The sequence below is a fragment of the Labeo rohita genome, chromosome 3 (genome assembly GCF_022985175.1).
Source record: "Labeo rohita strain BAU-BD-2019 chromosome 3, IGBB_LRoh.1.0, whole genome shotgun sequence".
NCBI classification, from domain to species: Eukaryota; Metazoa; Chordata; class Actinopteri; order Cypriniformes; family Cyprinidae; genus Labeo; species Labeo rohita.
In genome coordinates, this window is record NC_066871.1 from 47,513,767 (window position 1) to 47,531,516 (window position 17,750).

The 17,750-nt window shown below is 34.9% G+C and overlaps 2 protein-coding genes and 2 long non-coding RNA genes across 5 annotated transcripts in view; all 4 read left to right on the plus strand.

The window, feature by feature from the left end:
* Positions 1-17,750, plus strand: part of LOC127161310 (gastrula zinc finger protein XlCGF57.1-like) — a 243,173-nt gene that overhangs the window by 223,670 nt on the left and 1,753 nt on the right. The window lies entirely within an intron of this gene.
* LOC127161632 (uncharacterized) lies at positions 495-2,244 on the plus strand. The gene is made up of 2 exons (XR_007827113.1): positions 495-610; positions 811-2,244. It is a non-coding gene; the product is annotated as an uncharacterized LOC127161632 (long non-coding RNA).
* On the plus strand, positions 9,867-11,470 carry LOC127161414 (ecto-ADP-ribosyltransferase 5-like). 2 transcript variants are annotated; one of them, XM_051104185.1, is made up of 3 exons: positions 9,867-9,948; positions 10,077-10,181; positions 10,252-11,470. In XM_051104185.1, exons 2-3 carry the CDS (start codon positions 10,131-10,133, stop codon positions 11,236-11,238), a joined length of 1,038 nt encoding a protein of 345 aa, XP_050960142.1. In that variant the 5' UTR covers positions 9,867-9,948; positions 10,077-10,130; the 3' UTR covers positions 11,239-11,470. The 2 variants fall into 2 exon arrangements, with proteins under 2 accessions (XP_050960142.1, XP_050960149.1); XM_051104192.1 differs by having other exon boundaries at positions 9,879-9,984.
* LOC127161656 (uncharacterized) lies at positions 14,327-15,158 on the plus strand. Its single transcript, XR_007827127.1, has 4 exons — positions 14,327-14,456; positions 14,549-14,637; positions 14,719-14,788; positions 14,964-15,158. It is a non-coding gene; the product is annotated as an uncharacterized LOC127161656 (long non-coding RNA).

A 17,750-nucleotide genomic window follows, 5' to 3' on the forward strand; every position in this document is an offset into this window, starting at 1 on the left:
TGTTTTAGTTTTAGGACAACCTTGATGAAAGGTTTTGATCCACGTCAAATGTTGACTACTGTATAATTTGGGTATGAATGGTTGGAAGTTAGGCTAGTATAAACAGTGAATAGTGCAGACTTCCCAAAATCCATTGCCCGGTTGCATAAAGCGCCTTAAGTTTTTCACTTAAGGCATGATTCCCCCTTACCTAAGGGAATGACTTAAGGGTGTTACATATAATTCCTTAAACACTTCCCTTAGTAAAGGGAAATCGCTAAGTATTTTACGACAACAGCCCATGTTTTGCCGTTATGAAATTTTATTGTCTCCATAGATATGCTACAGTGTATAATTTTAGTTCACGCAAACAACAGATGAAGAAAAGATTGATAAAGAAAGGGAAAAGGAAGACAAAAAAGAAAACTAAATTGGACAGAGGAGGAAAAATATATCCTTCTGGATGAATATGGTAAAAGAAAGGTTATTTTAAAATGCAATCTGAATCCACAGGTGAAGGACCGCCCCCTGCTGAGCTGTCAATCTGTACGAAGATGGTGCAAGACATCCTTGGAGTGCTCCTGGCTGGCATCTCTGGCAGTTTGGAAAGTGAAGCTGAGCCAGTGAAAGAGTAAGACAACATTATATAACCTTACGAAAATTAACCATGGTTTTATTATAGTAAAAGTGTTTAATACAGAGAAAACCCACTTCTCCAGGCACCACTACACCACTGGTTTAAGACTAAAAACACAATTCTTAATTAGACATTGAACTACATCTATTATTTTGATCTATTTCTTAATTTCACCGAAAACTTGTGTATTCCAGAAAAACGCAAACACCCTCTCGACCAGCCGCTGCAAGAGATGAAGTGTTGCACCTGCAGAGAGAGGTCCTGCAGTTACAGAAGGAAAAACTGCAGATAGAAATTGATAAAATCAGAAAGGAGAAGGAAAATCAGGAGCTTTACAACATAATTCTTAAAGACAAACTTCTGCAGCTAAAAAATGAAGGAAGGATTACAAACACATCAATTGATGAATAAATACATTTTATTTTAGATTTAAAGTGTTGCATTTGTTATTATAATAATGAATATATATACACACACGAGTAATAATGAATAACTATATACAATATATAAACTAATAATTATGTATTTAATAATAAAGTAATGACACCACTACTACTAATAAATCTTCACATTTTTTACAAGTTTCTATTACCACTAAATAGCCTATTTTGTCATTTGTATTACATAGTGTTGGGTTCGAGTCCACCTAAGTCGAGTCTGAGTCCAAGGAAACACTAATGTCGGTCAGTATCTTAACATTGTTTTAACCCAGGGCTGCCCAAAATCAGTCCTGGAGGGCCAGGGTCCTACAGAGTTTAGCTCCAGCCCCAATCAGACACACCTGAACCAGCTAATCAAGCTCTTACTAGGCATACCAGAAACCCCCTTGCAGGTGTGGGACCAGGACCGAGTTTGGGGACCCCTGTTTGTAAACTTTTTCAACTAGAAAAATGCAATGTCAGTTGAAATGTAAGAAAAGCAAACCTCTGGTGGATCTTGCCATTTTGATTTTTGATTTCACAACATCTCATAATTGTCCATGCTTTGCTTAGCAAACTTATAACAGTCAAAGTCATGTAACAGAAGTTTTGACTGACCTATGCTGACATACTGTATTTCAGAGTGAAACAGGTTTTAGAATGTGATAAATTATAGGGTGGGACTTTATTCACTGATATAGTAAATGTATAAATTCAAGGGTGGGGGTAAAGGAGTAGGTATCTTGGTGACCTTAACCCTTTAACTGTTAAAAATGCACTATACAGACTTAAATTTTTATAATTCATGAATGAAAACATTTTGCAATATGATTTTGATGTACATTTTCTGTGGTAATGCAATGTCTGATTTTAAAATGTCTTTCAAAGGATGAATTTTGAGATGTTAAGATTTGAACTGATATATGATTTCTAAAGCATGTTAGGGAAAAAGGCAACAAAGAAAGTCTTTTGTAGGTCAGAACTCATGTTATGATATAGATTTTTTAAGTTACAATCTTGACACATATTAATCTATTACTTTTCCTACATACTTTGTAACACAAAATATGGTAAATATCTATTTAGGAGACCTTAGACCGTTAGACCTTTCCGACGATGTATAGTTTGTCATGATTAGATTAGGATTTACTGTATTTGTACTATGAAATAAACTTCCCACTGAGCGGACGGTGACAATTAAAGGGTTAAGAGCAGAAAATGCATCTCTTTTATTTCTGATTGTGGCTGTGTGTGTTTTGGGTTTTATATGACTTTTTTTCTTGGATGAAAATGAGGCTGTGAGGGATAAACCTAGTCTTTACAGTGGTACACACTGTGTATAAAGCCCTACATATACTTTCCATAAGTCACAGCAAACTCACAGTGTTTTATTTTTGAATGCATTTATAGTTACATTAATTTTAATACATTACATTATATAAAGAAAAATTGATGATGTACCGTTGAATTATTAGGAAAGCATGCACACCCAAGGTGGTTTTGGACCCATTAAAACTATTGCTGCAAAGATGTTAGAAAAATTATTTTTCTTTGAAGCTGGAAACTGCAACCATGTTTAAAAAATAATAATACTAATTTTAACACAGCAAAAACTAATCAACTAATGTACGTAAAACATTCTCAAGCTTACTGAAGGCAACTTAACAAAAAAAAAAAAAAAAAAAAAAAGATAAATAAATATATTAATCAAAAATACAAATGAAATAATATTTTTAAAACATAGAATCTTTTTAAAAATATATATTTTTTTAGGTAGGTCTATTCAAAGGCTATTACAGAAACAGACTACAGACATTTCTTGCAGTAATAAATGTTACAATAAAACACTGCAAAATCTTCACTGTATACATTAAATATGATTCTTATTAAAGTTAATAAGTGATTTAGTCAAGAAAAGTGAGTGACTTTCTTTTTCTTTCATTGTTTGATATTTATGACGTGGTCCGCGGCTGCAGGTTTTCGCTGCTGTCGCTTTAAGATCTGATGCACAGATCAAATATTTTGAAGCATTAGTATTTCTCACAACTGTTCAGGTTAACTTTAAACAAAACCGACTTCATTTACATTAATAACTCGAGTCCGAGTACTCCAACTGTAGTATTACAAATAATTATACATTTTGATAATATTACTACTACCATATACTGTACGACTAATTTTAAAAAACGCATTCACGATGGCATCTCTGCTGGATATCTGTCACGTATCGTGTGAGGAAGGGGCGAAAGAAGACGAAGGTCAAAGATAAAGTCTTTATTGTATTCCACAGGTAATTCACAGCAGGAAGGTAGATACACGCATACACTGACAAGACCGGACGGCAAACACTGAACTGAATGCAACTTATAAAGACAGGTGATTGAGATGAACGTAATTAAGGCACAGGTTATACAAGGTTAACTAATGATGATAAACGAGGCCAGAAAACAGAACAACCAAATATGGGCACAAGAGGGAGAAACCAACATAAACAGTCCACAGGGGTGTGACAGTATCATGTTGTAGAAACGAATGCATTTCTTCATGACCGTCTTCCAGTGTTGGGGAGTAACTAGTTACATTAACAATAACTAGTAACAGTTATATGTAACGGAATTACGTATTTTAATTACAAAATAAATGTAATTGTAATAAGTTACATTAATGATGAAAAGTGTAATTAATTCAATTACAGTTACTTTTGAAAAATGTTCATGATTACAAAGGGGGTTACATCTGATTTTTTCTCTCTCTCTCTCTCTCTCTCTCTCTCTCTCTCTCTCTCACACACACACACACACACACAGATTTTGTTGACTTTTTTCATAAATTGCATTGACTGCTCTAAAATGAGACACCAATGTTTCGGGAGTTTAGGACACAGAACAGGACACATGCTTATTCCATAACTGTTTCATTTCCTATGCATATACTTTTTTTTAAGATAAATAGGTTTTTCCAAGGCATTGTTAGATGCCAGTGTTTCCTGTCATAACTATGCAAACATTTGATTTCAAAACCAGTATCATAGCTATTAAACTATTTCTTGTTTCGATTTCAAATCTGTATTTAACCTCAGAATGATTTCAAAGTAAATAAAAGGTGTTCAGTCTGAATTTGTGGTGTCTGTGCTGTAAATTAAAGTATTAAACAGCTCTGTGAAATGCTTGATTCTGATTGGTCAGTCGTGACATTCCAAGGTATTTTATTTCCAGATAACAACTGGTAAAAGCTAATAACACACACTCATCCAGGCAACTTCAGTTGGTGCTTTGCGCTTGATAGTTTTTCTTAGTGGAAGCTTTGTGTTTGGTTAGCTAAACTCATTCAATATTATGTCTACAATTTTTTAATTCTGTCATCCTGGTATGGTGGACTCACTCTATTGTTTCATACAAACGCAACTGCTGCCATTTTGTTTTGTACACTGTAATGGATTATAAGATAACTAAACTAGTACTGTACTTAATTATTTATGTGGTAAAATGTTGTGTAATAAAAGTGGTCTGACTGCACTGTATTGTTAAAATATCTGTCTATTTTAAACTTGCAGCTTGCTATCAACTGAATTCTTCATGGAAGCTTTGTGTTCAAATATTTCAATTCAGATCAGTGTTTCATGTCGAATTATTTATTTTTGTGGCAAGCAGCTGTGTAATAAGTGGGATACTTTACACCCAGCCACTTGGTATCACAATAAGAAAGATGTATATTATCCCTTACTTGTTATAATCTTAATTTAAGTGACAAAGGATTTTGAAAGTCCAAAAGTAATCAGTGTTGACTGCTACTGTAAGCAGTGCCGGCCTGTCCAACAGGCGATATAGGCAGTCACCTAGGGCCCCGCCTTGAAGCGGTGCTGTGCAGAAAGATCCGTTTTAAAATCAAAGTACCGCAAGAGCTATAGAGCGCAGACAGCTCTGCAGGGCCGGCCCTGTACATCTGGGGGCTCTAAAGCAGGATCATTTTGAGCCTTGCAGTGAATAGTGGAGCATTGCCATCGCAAACCAGCAACTGTATACAATCTAACACATTTTACACATAGATATGCCAGAGCAAGATGCTTTCAGTTAAAGCAGCACAATAATGCATTTTAGACTGGGACTATAGCTTAAGCCTCATCTGTAAAACCAGGCAATTTATGGCAGACAATGAGGCACAGGCCACGTATATCAGTAGCAGGTTTCCTTCCAAAGATTTTTTTGTTAAAAATAAATAAATAAATAAATAAATAAAATAGCGCTTCAAACCTTTTTACCGATATAGCTGACAAAAATGCCATTTATCAATCAAATTTCTCATGTGTCGATACAATCTTTTTCCACATAAATTCTATATTGACAGTTATCTTTAATAATTGTTAAAAACTCTTTAACTCAATAAATGTGTTGTCACATGATAGAACCAGCGTCCCTGTTCATGTTGCTAACATTAAAGCACCCCTTTTTTTAGTTCAAAAGTGCATTAATCATTCATATTCATACACAGGCGAGCGCAAATACAATCACACACCTTCCCACCACACACTCGAACACAATTATGAACACATCTATCTGCACTCGTACAGTGTACATGTACTCATGCTTACAGTTTTATAAGACCTAATTATTAAACATAGACTATAAGCATTGAATTAAATGACAAAATCTGAAAGATATTTAATATTCCTGTTCAATAAAACCATTCAAGTGTAAATTATATCATAATTTTAATAAAATATAAAAAATAAAGAAGTGGACCGATTTTTTTCTATCACAGGATATTGGATCTCCACTCTCCTCCTGCTTCATTCCTCGCACACGACTACAACCGTGACAATAAAAGTATTTCTTACATCCTATTTAGCTGATTTTTTTTTTTTTTTGTACCTGTCTGGTTTTCTGAGAATAAAATAATTTAACACTCACTCCTGTGGCACATGGTGCACGCCTTTTCCTGCTGCCATTCTGAACATATTATGTTATCTCTCAGAACAAACAAAAGATACAAACATAATTAAATGGAACTGTAGACCGCACTTTGGGGGTTCACCAGTTGGTGTTTGGGACATGATGCTACATCTTAAATGGTTCAAAATGGCCTCCAAATAGCTGTCCACTGTAGTGACCACAATGCAGCAGTAATTCATTATTTATTTAGAAAAATGTATTTCGCATAAAGGCCTATTTATGTCTTTTATATATAGCTTTATGTTTTTCCATTCACAGATCGTTGCAGGTGCGTGACCATATGAATCCTCACATTCTGTTGTTTATGCTGCTTTTTGCATGTATAAAATGAATCAATGGAAAACAAATGTAGGTATTGTAATATTTTGCCTATTTGATGGGCTCGCTGCCCCCACCTTTAATTCTTGCCATTAAGGTCTGGTGCCCAGGAGACAACACACCACCATAACTTCAATCAAAAAAAAATTGTTTTTAATTTATTAACACAACCAAAAGGCTTTAAGACTACACAATACCACGTGAATTCACTCTTTTCTCTGGTGGCATGCCCAAAATTATTTACAAACAGTGGCACTTCAACTTATTTAAAACCTCCTCATCACACACGTCCAGAAAACAGATATCTTTTCCCCAAAACTCTTTGGGTTTCAGCCACACCCACCCTCACATTCCCCCTCTATTAAAAGGAAACAATTTTATTTCATACAGTGGCTTAAAATATGCATAGGAAAAAAGACTTAAAAACCCTTAACTTGCCCCTCCTGACACGGGGGTCAGCGCGGTAGCGAAGGTCAGCAATCTTCAAATATAATTTGAAAGTATGGTTGTTTAATTAGTTTATACCTATTCATATATAAATACTTCTTGCTAGTTTTGGCTGTTGAACATTTCCACTATTATTTCCCTTGAAAAGTAACACACAGTGACTTTGTGGGGTCATTATTAGTAACAACCATTTAGTAGGGGTGTGACGAGACACTTATCCCACGAGACGAGACGAGACATGACACTGGGTTCACGAGAACGAGACGAGACAAGATTTTTAAACTTTTCTTAAGAAATCCTCAATGATAAAATATATAGGGAAAATAGTCTTTTATTCAACTGAAAAAGACAAAATGCAAAAAAAAATGTAGGTGCATGTTGAACTTTATGAAATTAAACTTCCATTTTAATGAATAATATGCAGTAATAAACAACATTTAAACAAGAGCTTCACGGTTCTGGATAAATTGAGAATCCTAGTTGTTTTTAATAAATTGGAGACCATGATTTTCTCACGATTCTGGAGAAAATAGATTAGAAAACTAAACAAAATAACGTAATGTACTAGTGGTTCTGACAAACTGTTCATTGCTTAAGTCTTTAAAAAACATATACTCATTTAAACAAAATAAAAACAGTCAATGAAGGAGTCTGTGTCTCACTTCGTTAAGACTTGTTTGACTATTGAAATCTCCTGAATGAATGATTCAATGACATACTTTTTTTAAACGGGCAGTTGTCGCCACCTCCTGACGGAAGAGGAGAATATATAACACAGAAATAATGATTTTAATGTGGTTGAAAAGACTGTTCCTGTTGTTCTTTCTGCGTTCACATTTACCCCGACCTTCTGATTCATTAACATGGGCAGCGACAAAACCTGCTTCTCACGCTCCACTGACACTGGCGATGTGAAACAGTCCTAATATTAATAGCTAAACCGTTGTCATTCAGGAATAAGATCGTGTGGGTGTTTGAATCGAGATCTCGATATTTTAAGGATGAATCGTGCAGCTCTAATGTAAACACTGCAAAATGTATATTTAACGAGATCTCGCCAGATCCGACTGGTTTCGCGAGACACATCGGATCTCACGAGATCTTGTGCCACAAGATCTGGTCATAACACCACCATTCAGTGTTGCCAACCTAGCAATTTTGTTGCTAAATTTAGCAACTTTTCAGACTACCCTAGCAACTTTTTCCTCCAACAGCACCTAGCAATAAATTTAGCAATTTTTAAAATTTATTTGGCAACTTTTAGCAACTTCTGATAAGTGACTTAACAATAAAAAGGCACATATTTTCCATTCAAATTACACAGAAAGAGGAAACCAAAGATGTCTAGCAGTACACACATCACGCGACTTTGCTGCTCTTTGCAATTGTTCAATTTAATAATAATAATAATAATAATAATAATAATAATAATAATTGTTCATTTATGATACACTTTGTTAGTATTCTTGTACCTGCGATTGTTGATCAGTTAATACACTGTAAGAAAAATGGAAAATATACTGGTAAATTTCCAGGACATTATCCATTATCCATTGGAACCCTATAACCACCATGCATAATTCAAAAAAAAAAAAAAAAAAAAAACAATACAAAAAAATTATTTCATATCAACATAGTAGATTGTGCCCTATTTTACAGATTTTTCTTAGAGTGTAGCAAACTAACAAACTACTAATTACACTGCTTAAAGCAGAATTATTGAGAACTTGTAGTATTATTAGTTTACTATTAGAAGAAAAAACTTAAATTGTAATCATTCAAAAATGTGTGTTCAATAATTCAGTGTATTTAAAAATACAGTTATTTATATGTTGACATTATATTATGCATATTATTTTACTTTTTTTTGTTGTTGTTGTTGAGATTTGATGTTGTGACAACTTTGCGTTGTGATGTCACAACATCATTTAGCAACTTTTAGCAACAAATTGACCTTCCTTTAGCAACTTTATCTGAAAATTAGTTGGCAACACTGCCACCATTTAGACAAAAAAGGTTCTTCTATGGCATTGTGAAGCACCTTTATTTTTTAAGAGTGTACGAGGACAAAAAGTTTCAGGATTATGATGAAGGCAAATAACAACCACTACGTGACTGAATCTAGGCATGAATCATGCACATCATGAGTTAAGAGCCAAAACAGAACAAAACTCCTGTTGCATAATTGCAGAAAATGCATAATTGCAGTTTCATATCCTGATGCATATATTCCAAGAACATCTATATATGATAGGTCTCACTGGAATTTTTTTTTTTTTGTATTTTGTATTTTGTATTTTGTGTGTGTGTGACTTTTTTTTTAGGTCCCCATGAGAAAACAGGCTTATAAATCATGCAGACTTTTTTTTTTTTTTTGAGAAAGTAAAAGTGTGCACAGTTTCCTGCGAGGGCTAGGTTTAGGTGTAGGGCGATAGAATATACGGTTTGTACAGTATAAAAACCATCATGCCTATGGAATGTCCCCATAAAACATGGAAACACAACTATGTGTGGGTGTGGGTGTGGCTGGGTGTTCCTCATATGCTAAAGAATATGCATGATTGCAGTTTCATATCCTGATGCAAATATTCTAAGAACATTTAAATATGATACATTTTATTTATTTATTTATTTATTTATTTTGTATTTTGTGTGTGTACCTGGTTTTGATCACATTATAGGGACCAAATGTTCCCACAAAGATAGTAATAGGCCCTACCAGTAAATTTTGACCCTGTGGGGACATTTTTTAGGTCCCCATGAGAAAACAGGCTTATAAATCATGCAGAATGAGTTGTTTTGAGAAAATAAAAGTGTGCACATTTTCCTGTGAGGACAAGGTTTAGGTTTAGGGTAGGTGTAGAGCGATAGAATATACGGTTTGTACAGTACAAAATGTCCCCATAAAACACGAAAACACAACTATGTATGTGTGTGGGTGTGGGAGTGTTCCTCATATGCTAAAGAATATGCATAATTGCAGTTTCAAATCCTGATGCAAATATTCTAAGACAATCTAAATACGGTATATATGACTGGATCTTTTTTTTTTTCCTCATATGCTGGTTTAAATACTGCTGTTGTTGTCTGGCTTGATTACCTTTCTGATCTTCTCATCTCATCACAGTTCCTGAGCTCCTGAGGAACCTCACAAAAGAACAGCAAAAATCACAGTTATTCGGGGGTATAGTAGATTAACGTAAGAGGAACATATAATTGAACTTTTATTTTTTAAGTATGTATTTATATATTTGCTGTGGTTATTTTGTTAGAGTTTATCTTGACTGTTATGTCTATTATGTCTTAGAATATTTGCTTGTCTTTCAGCAACTGCACTTCACTAGATCTACTGGATCATCTGAGAGATTCAACTGAATCAAGATGCTGCTGATGATTGAAGCTCTTCTTTCCATTTCAGCTGCTGTAGGAAAGGTGAGCTTGTGTTCTAGAATGAACAGACATAAATACTGATACTAATAATTGATCATTTTGATTCCTGCAGGATCCAAGAAGTGATGCTGCTGATGGACAGATATTTTCATTGGATATGGCAGAGGATTCAGTTGATGACCTTTATGTCGGTTGCAAAACTAACATGGCAGACCAGGTGAAGACAGAATTGTTAGAGAATGAACTCAATATATCAACTGAATTTAAAACAGCCTGGCAGAACGGTGAAAAGAATGTCAAGATCCTAAGTGATAACTTGACATGGGATCATTCAGTTGCCATTTATGTGTACACTAACTCACTTTTGAATCTGTATCAGAATTTTGATAATGCTGTTCGTACTGATAAAAAAAAATACCAAGACAAGACATTCCCATGGTATTCACTTTTCTTTTTCCTGACAGAAGCAATACAAATTCTGAAAGAAATGCAAAATGGATGCAGATTAACATATCGTGGTACAAATGTTGAATTTAATGGGAATGTCCTGAACACAGAGGTTCGTTTTGGCCAGTTTGCTTTGTCCTCACTTGATCGTACAAAAGCAGAAAAATTTGGAACTACGTCTTGTTTTGAAATTAGAACTTGTGAAGGGGTGGAGCTGGCAAACTACTCAAGATTTCCTTATGAGAAAGACGTACTGATTCCTCCATATGAGAAGTTTAGTGTCACTGAAGTCAAGAAAAGAACAGATCATGCAGATCTCTGGTGTGAAACTGTGTACATATTGGAAAGCACTGGAGTAAGAAGTGACCTGAACTGTGCTATCTTCAGGAATCAAACGGAGATAAGGAAAACATCAGCATTTAACAATAATGCATTTTGCAGATGCGTTCCTCAAAAGCTACGTACAAGTTATGAAATCTATCAGTCAGAGGAGTTTTTAGGCAAACTAGGATGTAGGAGTAGACACAGAGGCTATCCCATCATTAGAGGAATGTACTTGGTGCAACAAAATTATCGGCTCTGCCGACGGCTCTTGCGTTCCCTGGGAATCAACACCCTGACTTTACTAAAGCCTTGTTGCAGGTTGTTGTAGATAAGGTAATAATTCAAAATGTATACAGTTTCATTTGATCTATTCATTTCAATTAATGCTTATTTGTATTGTTTTTCACAAAGTAGTTTTACAGAAAATGCATGCTATGTTACAACCAAGAGTAATCTGATTTCTATCAAATAACTACATATTACTTTTAATTTTTAGATTATTTTCCTATTACTGCTAGATTTTGTATTTTATGCTGTATTGTCTACAAAAGAAAGTTAGTGATCAGGGAGTGTTTCCATTTAAAATTTTTCATGGTGTGATACTGTGCAGCAGTACATTTCTTTACTTAACTATGTGAACACTTGATGAATTTGAACTGGTCATATAAAGTCTGGCTGAGAATTCAAACACCTAAGATTATTCAATAAACTCATTTTTATCATCATGTTGTCTCCTGATGTTTTCTCTTCCTCTGTATCCTTCTGCCTCTGGGAAATGTTAGCTGATGACTAGTTTTAGATATCAGACAAAACTTTAATTTAACGTTTAATTTAAAATGTGTAATTTAATGTTTAATTTAAAAAGTAAGCACATCATCACACTAACTTTAAGTACAATACCTGCAATAATATTTTAAGTTTATTTATTTATTTATATGTTTGGGGTGGTGTAAGATGAACTTCCCACTGTGGAGTGTGTATGATGTAATGTATTATTTAATGAAAATCCTGAGCTTATCCGTTGATCTTCTGTTCAAAACTGCAACACTTACTGATCATTTATTGGACTCTTCTTTTGCTACTCCTCATACAAATGTTCTGCATTTCTCATCAGATTTCACTTAAGAGCCTGCCAGACAAAACCTTGTCGTTCCACAAGTCCTGCATTCATCTTCAGAACACAAATTATTATTATTATTATTATTTATTTATTTATTTTATTTTATTTTTTTTTGATGAAATCCGAGAGCTTTCTGTTCCTCCACAGAGGTTTAATGCAACTTATACATAAGGCCCAGAACAATAGGAAAGACATCATTAAAGTAATCCATGTGAAAATTAAAAAACAAACAAACAAACAAAATAAAAATAATACTAAGTTCTATTGAAATTCAAATTGTTTAGATTAATTCAGATGGCTCACCTAATGCTTTACATGCTTAACTCTGATGAGAGGCAAGTCAAACTAAACCTTTTTTATTTTATTTGTGCAATTTCATGTACAACATATCTTGTTCTGCATGCTTAATAAACAAACTCCAGCTGGTCCAAAATGTAGCAGCTAGAGTTCTTACTAGAACCAGAAACTATGATCATATTAGCCCGGTTCTGTCTACACTGCACTGGCCCCCTATTAAACATTGTATCGCTTTTAAAATCCTGCTAAATACTTATAAAGCCCTGAATGGTTTAGCTCCTCAGTACCTGAGTGAGCTCTTATCGCATTATAGACCCTCACGTCCGCTGCGTTCTCAAAACTCTGGCCATTTGATAATACCTAGAATATCAAAATCAACCGCGGGCGGCAGATCGTTTTCTGATTTAGCACCCAAACTCTAGAACAATCTACCCAACACTGTTCGGGAAGCAGACACACTCTGTCAGTTTAAATCTAGATTAAAAACCCATCTCTTTAACCTGGTTTACACATAACACATTAACACATTTCTATTATTAAAATCTGTTAAAGGATTGTGAGGCTGCACTAATTAGGTCAACCGGAACCGGGAACACTTCCCATAACACCCGATGTACTCAGTGCATCGTCAGAAAAATGACATCTAAGCTGATATTACTCTGTTTTTTTCTTATTCAGAGGTCACCTTAACCACCAGATCCAGTCCGTATCCAGATCAGATGGTCACTGCAGTCCCCCGGATCCAGTCTGTACCCAGCCCAGACGGTGGATCAGCACCTAGAGATGACCTCTACAGCACTGAATGTCAGCGGAAACCACATCGACTAGATGAGCCCCAGAGACTGATCCCCAGTGAAGACCTCATCACCTAGACGGCTATTCTGTTACCGATTGAGTTTTGGTCCCTTGCCGCTGTCGCCTCTGGCTTGCTTAGTTGGGGACACTTTTTCTTTAAATGATATTGTATACTATTTGAACTGAACTGAGCTGAATGATGACATCATTGAATCCAATGATGAATTGCCTTTACCTGAAAATTGAGTGTTTATTGTTGTCCTTTTGCATTATTGACGCACTATTTTCTATTTAACACTGTACAGCCGCTTTGTCACAATTCTGTATTGTTAAAAGCGCTATAAAAATAATGGTGGCTTGACTTGACTTGACTTGACTATTTAATCAGGGGTTATATAAGTTCTCATTAACCAATTATACTGTAAAGGTCTCAATCGAGAGTTCAAAGTTTGTGTTTGTGCATTTAAACCAATTGAATTCCAGTCATCTAATGAAATATCCATGTTTATATCTTGTATCCATGCTTGTCTTTTATTTTCAGAGCTTTCTTTGTGATTTTCTCTCTACCTTAAGAATTGCTGATTGTGAGAAGCTCTTTCCACACTGATTGCAGGTTAAAGATGGCTTGGCTGTTCTTTTCTTTTTTAGTCTTTGAGAGACCCAAAGGTTTTTCTCCAGGTTTGTCATGATGTTTCTCCTCCACTTCACTCAGTTCTTCCATCAGGTCTGAAAGGAATGAAACAACAATTTCATTTCATTTTCAGTACATCAAAATAATTCAAAGAGAGACATACAAAATGAAAGGACTAAAATAAAATGTTAAAATCATTTAAAATAATTTATAAATTACTATAACGGTGCATGAACAAGGTACATTTATCTTCCTGTTATTATTTTCTAAAACATCACAGGCACAAATCTCATGTTTCTGAGAAAGATTACATTTATTTGACCAATGACACAACTGTCAACAATATGAAATTATTATTCAGCATTACCATGATTTTGGCACCAACTTTTAGATTAAGATTTAATTTATTTAACTAAAAACTGCATAATTATTAGTGGGCAGTCACACTACATTTCATTCCATTTATTTTCTATTTCAATTCATCTGACTGTGCGAGACTGGAACGTTTGCCCTGCAAATTTGTATCAAGTTAAGATGTATGACCTAGAGAGAGTAGTATGAAGCTGCAGACTCGGAGTCTGCTGCATCTACAGTCCCGCACCCAGAGTCCCGCATTCTCAGACCCCTCGTTTTTCGAGACAGCGCCACCTTTCAAATTGGATCGGATAAACACATGGATAAACACGTGAAGAACCGAAACACGGTGAGTATCGTCAATTTTATTCAATGATTTCTTTTTTAATCAAACTACTTTATAGCTCATCGATTAATTAATGTATTTATTTATATGGACAGGCCATCATTCATGGCCTATGTGAGCTGCAGGCATTATCCTGGCAGGAGGCTGAGGAGGTGTTCCTTCGTGGCCCTACTTATCACCCTAGGTATGCTTGTAATTTGCATTTGCAAAAAAAATATTATTATTACACAATATTTTTGACAATGGCATTCATCTTTTATTTTAGTGAAGTTGAGGAATTTGACCGGGTGATTGCAAAAAGAATGAGAAAAGAAGCAACATTTGCCTCCCAGAAAGTAATTATTTTACCTTATGCATTTACATTACATTTTACATTTATTCATTTAGCAGACACTTTTATCCAAAGCAACTTATAAATGAGGAGTTTTTTTTTAATGCAATTGAAGACGAAAATAAAGTCACTAACACAATTCTTTCTTCCTTTTTTTCTTTGCTTTGTCCTGTTTACAGCAAGATGACAGTGATTAAGGTGATCGTTAAATAAAGTACAGAATTGTTCATTATTGGTGTTTTGTCTATTATTTGAGTTTTGCTTCACATTCAAAATATCAAAAAACAGGTTTTGTAATGTTAGCATGGTATAATGTTAATTAGACCATTATATGTTGAGCTGAAAGAAAAAAATGGAATTTGAAACATTGTACAAAAACAAACTAAAACATTGTAGCAATATAATGTCACATAATATTTTTCAGATGATAGTTCAATTTGTATTTGTATCGGTTGCATCAGTAATTTCCTTTCAATTACACCCAGGCTCAAAAAATAAATACTGGGTAATTAGTTAGTTTGAGAACACAATGATTTTTTTTTTTTTTTTTTTTTTTTTTTTTTTTTGGCACATGCATTAAGCAGGGAACGCAAATATTTATTTGGATAACTTTAAACAAAAAGAGACCGTAATATTGCATTCTAATGTTTTCAATGGCATTTGGATAAGGGTGTTATACGATCTTCCGAACAGCAGGAGGCGCTGTCTCGAAAAACGAGGGGTCTGAGAATGCGGGACTCTGGGTGCGGGACTGTCGATGCAGCAGGCTCCGAGTCTGCAGCTTGATAATGTTGGGGGCCTAGAGAAGTTACTTCTCATATATGAGTGTAAAATTTATCATACCATAATGTCATAATTGTTAGCTTCACTGATGATGTGATTGCTGTGGGAGCAGATGATCTGCCAAAATCAAATTTAAATAAACTGATTGATTGATTGATCAGTTGTATGACCATGAAACCAACAATTTCTATAAAATAAACACCTGCTTGAGGGGAAAATTAATGAATTTGTTGAAATATTTTGAAACATGCTTTTTAAAAAGAGTTTGGTAACAAGACTGAGAAAAATGCATCCATCTTCTGCTTACAAACCAATAAATAAATAAATAAATATAGTAACCTGAGATTGACCTGTACAGATTTTGAATAGTTAAATATGTGTATTAATATTCAGTCTTAAAACAATAGCAAATAACAGCCATTTAGTGGCATGGCCCTTAACCATTAGAGAACCTTGTGTGATTTTCAGTGAAATGACTTCTCTCGTTTATCCTCAATCATGAAGACTGTAGTTGTTGATTGAATACCATTCGAGTCCACTTTTTTTCTTTTTCTTTTTATTTATTTATTTATTTTTTAGTCGAGTTGAGTCGAGCTTTATTGTCATTCTGCTAGATGCGTAGATATACAGTGGAACGAAATGTCGTTTATTTCTGCAGATCGGCTTTTTTAAAGGGGTCATCGGATGCTAAGTTCACTTTTTCATGCTGTTTGAACATTAATGTGTGTTGGCTATGCATGTACAAATCTATCCTACAATGATAAAAATCATTGTAGATAAAAATCTATTGTAGGGTTTTTAATTAATCTGTAAAAATAATATCCCCTTTTTCAAATCGAGCCATTCTCAGATGCCTGTCGGTGTGCCGTCACACCCACAGAGGCCGCTCCCACGATAGTTGATTGACACGAGCTCTCACCTCAGATCAGCTGTAACAGTCCAGTAACTTTCCACGTTTTGATGCCAGAGCAGGGATGTAAATTAGACAAGAATATCTCCGATTGAGCGATTGAGGTGTTGTGTTGCTGGATGTAATAATGAACATAGTGGTCGTCATTTACTCCCGGCATCTGAGCTGCTGAAGATGCAGTAGATTATGTTTGTTTGTGAAGGGAATGCACCTCCGGATCTACATATATCCATCTATGTTCACGCGAATCATTCATGATCCAGCTTCACTTACAGCAGAAGTGAGTATAAGGGTTTTTTTTATGAATCTTTGCGATCGCCTTTCCTTATAACGTGGTAGTTAGGAAGTTTAGTGGCTAAATGCGGCTAATGTAAACAAGACCGTCTTACCACAGAGAGAAGAGAGGGGCGGGACGAGCAGAGCTCATTTGCATTTAAAGGAACAACCCCTTAGAATGAGATGATTTTTGCAGAGCTGATTTTGGCAAGGTAAAAAGAGTGTTGTTTTACAAAACCATTGAGAATTTTTAATCAAAGTATATTAGAGACTTTTCATTAAGACCCTAAAGAATCATATCAACTTGTGGAAAATGGGCATCCGATGACCCCTTTAAAGGAAAACTGTAAGTGCACCTTGTAGACGCATTATTTTCCTCCTCTCGCAGCTTCACACTCCAGTCCAGCGGGTGCGCTAAAACACATACTTACGTTTGTTTATCAAACACCATTAAACCTCAGAGGAAGAAGATTATCTTAACCGTTCTCTCTTCTTGTTTTGTCGTGTTGCTGGCTTACAAACGGTTAGAAATGTTTCTGTAAATAGAAAAATACAGTTTTGAATCAGGTCAGTAAATACCTGTAATATTCTCATCCTCATAGTAGGGACAGGTTCTAAAGCAAGTAGGAACATCTGGAGGAGAATCAGCTGAACTGAGATCTGCTGTGAAGATGGTGTTTGTTAAAGAGGAGCATGATGAGTACACTAGTGAACCAGAACCCTTGAGAATAAAACACGAGGAACAAGGAGGTTGGTGTTTAATCTTCATTCATCTTTGATTACTGTCAGTGCCAGATAATAATTTACACATCAAATCAGCATATTAGAATGATTTCTGGAAAAAAAAAAAAAAAAACTTAAAAAATCTCACTTTTGACTGGTAGTGTATTAAAACACGTTTTAAGTGCCTAAATGTCAAAATTAGTACAATATATTTGTTGAATTTCAATACAGTTTGTGCAAGTCCAGAACAGACATCGACTGAAACAAAACAAAA

What these genes read in the sequence shown, in the direction of transcription:
- LOC127161414 (XM_051104185.1), top strand. Translation starts at nt 10,131, where the DNA reads ATGCTGCTGATGATTGAAGCTCTTCTTTCCATTTCAGCTGCTGTAGGA. An exon ending in TTTCAGCTGCTGTAGGAAAG is followed by an intron (nt 10,182 to 10,251) that starts GTGAGCTTGTGT and finishes TGATTCCTGCAG; the next exon opens with GATCCAAGAAGTGATGCTGC.